This window comes from Camellia sinensis, chromosome 12, assembly GCF_055761805.1.
Source record: "Camellia sinensis isolate YWXY chromosome 12, ASM5576180v1, whole genome shotgun sequence".
Classification (NCBI taxonomy): Eukaryota; Viridiplantae; Streptophyta; class Magnoliopsida; order Ericales; family Theaceae; genus Camellia; species Camellia sinensis.
The window spans coordinates 101,687,027-101,693,719 of record NC_138972.1 but is presented as its reverse complement, the minus strand read 5'-3'; the positions used below and the strand labels follow the sequence as shown (position 1 = coordinate 101,693,719).

General features: G+C 39.7%; 1 protein-coding gene across 1 annotated transcript; it reads left to right on the top strand.

The window, feature by feature from the left end:
• The first annotated feature begins 239 nt into the window (after nt 1–239).
• Nucleotides 240–2,505, top strand: MEF3 (Pentatricopeptide repeat (PPR) superfamily protein). The gene has a single exon (XM_028200052.2). The coding sequence runs from the start codon at nt 358–360 to the stop codon at nt 2,194–2,196; it is 1,839 nt and encodes a 612-aa protein (XP_028055853.2). The 5' UTR covers nt 240–357; the 3' UTR covers nt 2,197–2,505.
• Nucleotides 2,506–6,693: the final 4,188 nt, after the last annotated feature.

Below are 6,693 nucleotides of genomic sequence, written 5' to 3'. Positions count from 1 at the left end.
ACATATTCAAAACACAATTCAACACTTTATTTAAAAATCATAACCAAATAAATTTTCTACACTCAAATCATAATTTTACAACCGACAAATTCAAAATACAACTCATACTCTCAAATCATATTTACAAAACACAACCAAACGAAGGCATAAACTCTCTTCACAAATTTTCTTTCACAAATCAAAAACACCCAATAATTTTACGTATTAAACTGTTTGAATTATTCATATGAATCCAAATTTGAACTCACCAAAGCTGAACGGCCCTTTCCAGTAACTGGAGAGGATAACGCCGGACCGTCTGTTCTGGTCTTCTTCTATTCTAATGGACAGTTGGTTTGGTAGTTTGAGAAACCATTGATGCGTCCCGCTGTGGGTAACTTCATTCCCGCCAAATCAACCCAAAACCCTGCCAAAACCTTACTCTCTCTCTTCCCTCTCACCAAAACCCTCTCTCTCACCCAACAGCTACACTCCCAAATCATCCTCAATGGTCTCTATCGTTCACTTCTCTTCGGTTCCAAGCTCTCTAACTCCTACATCCAATTAGGTTTTCTCCAATTCGCTACCAAAGCTTTCGATTTCATTACTGTCAAGAACTCCTATTCATATAACACCATCGCCTCTGGATTCTTCAAGAACAAACGTTTCTCCGATGTTCTACGGCTTTTCAAACAGATGCGAACCGAAGGTTGTTCCGTTGATAGTTTTAATTTGGCATTCGCAATCAAATCTTGTATTGGGTTGTCGATTTTGCAAGATGGAAAGTTGGTTCATTGTTTGGCAATGAAATCCGGACTCGATAGAGATCCTTATCTTGTCCCTGCTCTCATAGATGTGTACTCTGATTTGGGTTCTTTGAAAGATGCCCAGAAATTGTTTGAAGAAATTCCTGAGTGGAATACAGTTATTTGGGGTTCTATGATGAAAGGCTATCTCAAGTCTTCAGAGCAAACCAAAGTTTTTGAGCTGTCTTTGGAGATGAGAACAGCTGGTTTTGAATTGGATCCATTTACATCTGAATGTTTGGTTCGGGCTTGTGGAAATGTTTCTGCTGGCAAAGAAGGTAAATCCGTTCATGGGTTCTGTATAAAGCACAATTTCATGAATTCCAACAACATTTATTTACAGACATCGCTTGTAGATATGTACTTGAATTGTGATTTGCTTGATTTTGGTCTCAGATTATTCAAAGGGGTGTCTAATAAAGATGTAGTTTTATGGACTGCAATGGTTGCTGGATTTGCAAAGAATGGCAGAGCTTGGGAAGCTATTTCCTTGTTTAGACAGATGTTGGGCGAGTCGATGATTCCAAATTCTAAAACATTAGCTAGCATTATTCTTGCTTGTTCCCACATGGGATCTCTACAACAAGGAAAGAGTGTTCATGGGTATATGATAAGAAATGGGGTGGAATTAGATGTAGTGAATTATACCTCTCTTATTGACATGTATGCTAAATGTGGTTCAATTTTTGCAGCTCACGTGGTTTTCAAGGAGATGCCCATGAAAAATGTATTTTCATGGACTTCAATGATCAATGGGTTTGGAATGCATGGTCTCTTGGATGAAGCAATAGCTGTTTTTGACCAAATGATTTCAGATAACCAATTACCCAATTCCATAACATTTGTTTCGCTTCTGTCAGCTTGTAGCCATTCTGGAAGGGTTGAAGAAGGATGGAACTATTTTAAATCCATGAGTAGGGATTATGGAATTACTCCAATGGAAGAACATTTTGCTTCCATGGTAGATTTGTTAGGTAGAGCCGGGAAGATAGACGAAGCTTTATCCTTCATAAGTGACATGCCGAGGGAGCCTGGAGCCAGTGCCTGGGGTGCCCTGTTGAGTGCATGTAGAATTCATAAGCGGCTTGAATTGGCAGAGGAAGTGGCCAAGAGACTCCTTCCTTTAGAGCCTGATAAGTCTGCTGTGTATGTTTTGCTTGGCAATATTTACAGCGATGCTGGAATGTGGGAGATGGTGAAGAAGATGAGATTAGAAATTGGTGAGAATGGACTTCATAAGAGTGTTGGTTTTACCTCAGTTGAAGTTGATACAAAGTTGTATGTTTTTAGTTCCAATGATAAACTTGCTAGAAGGGATACAGAAGTTGAGGTTGTATGGACTTCTCTACACGAGCGAATGAGAGAATTTGGTTACGTGCCTGATATCAGCTTTGTTGATGCAGACTTGTGAAAAGTGGGGAAGGAATACCGATTAGATTTACAAAGAACTTGAGAGTTTATAGTGAAGTCTGTGGAACTAACTTGGTGTCACTAATGAACTTCTGGATAGTGAATAAGTCAAACTTCTTCTTGTTGCTTCCTTCTATTAACCTATGATGGGGTAGTGATTCTGTTAATTATGTTCATTTTTCAATTTTTTTGGGTTCATTTTAATTAATCTGATTTGATTGGGTGACCATTTTCTTGTCTGATCCTGGGTCAATCAATCAATGTTTACATGTTGCAACTGCAAATTGAAATCAATTCATGCTTTTATGAATTGGTGTTAATGTAAAATGTAAATTGTAAAATGTAAACTACCACCCACCTACCACCTCCACTACCACTCACTCCACCTACCACCTCCACTACCACTCACTCCACCTACCACCTACACCTACTACCATCTTCTCCTCTATATATATAGGAATTGTAATATACAGATATATCAATCAATTTATTTTACATGGTATCAGAGCAAGGTTAAGAAGCTAATAATTCTGCTTCACCAGCGGGCGGCAGCCTCGCCTTGGCCGCCCGCCGGACCTCTACACACCCACCAAGTTTGTTCCACTCTTTCCAATCACAAGAACAACCCTTCTTCTTCAAGCTTCAATTCACACTTTCCCGATGCACACTGAACTCTCTCAGTCACTCTCTTCTTCTTCTCTCTCTAAAATCCATGGCTGAGAGAGAGAGAAACCTAGAAAAATGCGTTTCCTCCAGTTCCATCTCCACAGCTCCGCCGCCGCTAAACCAGGTCGCTTTCGCAACAGCAGCAGCCGTACTGCCCCAGCGGTCACGGGCATTAATATTGACCCTCCGATTGACCAAGAGCTTCACAACCTCGAGGTGGCCTTCGCAGGCTGCAATGTGCAAAGCAGTCCTCCCATCCAAGTCAATGCTATTTACATCAATGCCATCGTCCAGCAAATCCTAGACTCCCTTCATGTCACCTCTACAGGCCATGCATTGAGAATTTGTGTCACTGACGCAGATCATGGTCCAGACAGCCCGAATCTGTGTGTGAGTTAGAGAGAGCAGTCTGTTTGTCGCCTCCTCCTCTGTGTGTGTTTTTGGTGTGCACTGCCCGAATTCAACAGAGAGAGAGAGATGTTGTGTCTTCACATCCCACTTCTCTCTCTCTTTTTTAAAAATCATTTTTTCTCTCTAAAACCTCTTTTGGACAAACCCACACAGCACACCATTTACTTTTCTTCAGCTTTTACTTTTCTTTTCTTCTCCCACCATTTCACGATTCCCATTGCAGAATTACTGCCATAATAACCCACACAGCACATCATGAGTTGGAGCCATAATCCAGAGCACTTTTTTTTATTTTAATATGTTTATTATAATATTTTTTTTTATTCTCTTTGTTCCCACCATGTCTCACCCACCACTCTTCTTTTATTTACACATCACACCCTCTCTCCCCTCATTCATTTTATTATTATTATACACCCATATATATTTCTTTTGATTACTTTTCATTAGTATATTTATTTTACTTACTTTTCTATTAGTGGTAGGATCCGCCCAACTTTGCATCTCACCTTTCCTTTTTTTCTTTTTTTATTACTTTACCATTCACATACTTCTCTTCAAATTTATTTTCTTTTATCCTTTATTTTCTCCCACTACCTCTCTGTTTATGTCAGTGCGATACATCGGTAAAAAAAATAAAATAAAATAAAAAAATAATAAAAAATAAATAAATAAATAAATAAATAAACAAAAACAAACCACACATCGTTTTATTCATGACAGGGAATTAACCCCGATCACATTTTTACAATAAAAAAAAAAAAAAAAAAACCAACAACAACAAAAGATTTGTTTTCTTTTCTGCAGCAGCCACACATCGACCTCACTTCTTCTCTACTCTGCCGCCGGTCTTTTCTTTTTGCCTCCGTCCTGGGCGGCCTTTGATGGTGCTGCCTCCGTGTTTTCCATGCCGCCGAGCACGTTCACTCCCCCATACTCCTCCACTGCAGCATATGGTGGACCTCCAAATCGGAACATCACGGTGGCCTTCCGCTTCAGCTCCTTGTTTTCCGCCTTTAGCACGCTTATCTCTGCTCGCGCATCCTTATACATGCGTTGGAGCAGAGCCAGCTGGGCGTTTAACTGCTGCACCTCATTTGCCTTACTCTGCAGCCGGTTCGACAAGTTTGTAACCGCAGTCATGGTTTCCACACATGACTTCAACGTATACTGATTGGCCTCCACATCCGACTGCACCGCCATTTTTTGCTCCACAGACCGCATCGGAAAGTTCAACGGAGCAAAACCGGAAGCGCTTGGTTGAGTTTCACTGGCCACCGCACCCGTTATCTCTCTTGTTGACTCATTGAGGTCGGGAAAGAGAGTCAGCAGACCACGGGACGACGAAGCCATTTTCTGGGCAACAGAGTGTTACCGAATATCTCTCACAACAGAGTGTTACAGACTATCTCTCTCAGCCCAACGAAGAGTTTTTCAGAGGATTTCGCAAGTTTTTTGCCTCTGCCTCGGCCTTAGGCTCCGTCTTGGTTAAATAGCCGAGGCAGCCACGCGCATCGCGCGCCTCTTGACGCCAGACAAACTGGGCACGCCTTTTGATGGCACGCCTTTTGACAGATTGGGCACACCTTTTGAGGGTGCGACTTTTTAAGGGTCCGACAAGACTCTGTAAACTGTCCCGACATTGATTCCGGTTAGCTCCTTCATGGGTCCGACAAGACCCCATAAACTGTCCCGACATTGATTCCGGTCAGCTTCTACATCGGTCCGACATGACCCCATAAACTGTCTTCTCCAACGGTCCGACATGACCCCGTAAACTGTCTTCTACATCGGTCTGACACGACCACACAGTGTCTGCTACAACGGTCCGACATGACCCCGTAAACTGTCTGCTACAACGGTCCGACACGACCATACATTGTCTCCTATCCCATTGTCAGCCTATTTTTCTGTTTTGTTACTCTCTCCAAACTCAAGTTGGCTAGTACCTATCCTCCTTGAGTTTGAGGGGGGCTGTTAATGTAAAATGTAAATTGTAAAATGTAAACTACCACCCACCTACCACCTCCACTACCACTCACTCCACCTACCACCTCCACTACCACTACCACCTCCACTACCACCTACACCTACTACCATCTTCTCCTCTATATATATAGGAATTGTAATATACAGATATATCAATCAATTTATTTTACAATTGGTATCTACAAGTTCTGTAATTTGCTCAAATCAAAATAATTTAGAAAATGGCCCCTTTATTATTTTTTATTTTTATTATTATTAGTTGTGAAAGAGCTTTCCTTTGATTTCATCCTTATCTGTTTCTCTTCTCTGTAACTCCAGCCAGACTTCATTGCATATTTTAGAATTTTGCATTCGAAGTCTTTATCGCTCATATATTCCCATCCCACCTTCTAGTTGCTGCAATCTATCTGTTGATATCCAATTATGATCCTTGTAACTATTAATTTATCTTGGAGGCCGGTTTGTTTTGGGGTGTAATGGATAGGAGGGGCTTAGGATGGAGGTGTGGTTATTTAGTGTTATATTTGTTTGTAGAATTAGGGAATGGATTAGGATGGATGAGGAGATATAGATAGAGGTTAGAAGGGGGATTGGGATGGAGGAGGTGGAGGTAGTATTAGAAAAATAGTGAGGGGATTAGAATTTTTTTTATTTTTTATATATTGAGAATTTTTTTTATATTTTTTTATTTGTTTTATTATTTTATATAAAAATAATTTAACAATTCTTACACTAACAACTATTATTAAAACAAACACAATTTTATTTAATTCCCTCACTAACAATCCTCTCACTATTAATTCCCTCCACTCTATCTCTGAAAACAAACAGGCCCCAAGTGTGATGGCAACATATTGGATTTTTCAGGTTTTGTATGCGAGTTTTTTATTTTAAACTAGGGGTGTACACGGTCCGGATTGGTTCGGTTCTGAGAAAATCCAAGAACTGAACCGATCCTAACGGTTCTGTGATTTTGAGAACCAGACCAGACCGTTACACTTGTAAAATCGGATCAGAACCAAACCGAAAAAACGGTTCGGTTTCGGTTTGGTTTACGGTTCCAAAAATTTATATTTACAAGAATAAATTGTTAATATTAGGAAAATAATTACTCAAACTAATTACATTTAACTCATGATAAAAACTAATAATATTAAGGCATTACTTAATACTGCATATCTATACTATCATAATATCATTAAAATTATAAAAAATCAATTAATAAAAATAAAACTTGATATTATATATATATCTTTTAAAATTCGATTCGGTTTGGTTCGAACCACGGTTTTTTCATAAAATCCATTAACCGAACCGTCTTTACGGTTCTCATATTTCTTAATCTGAAATCGAACCAATTTTTAATAGAACCGAACCAAACCGTATGATTCGGTCTGGTTCGATCCGAATTACCGGTTTAAACAAATTTTTG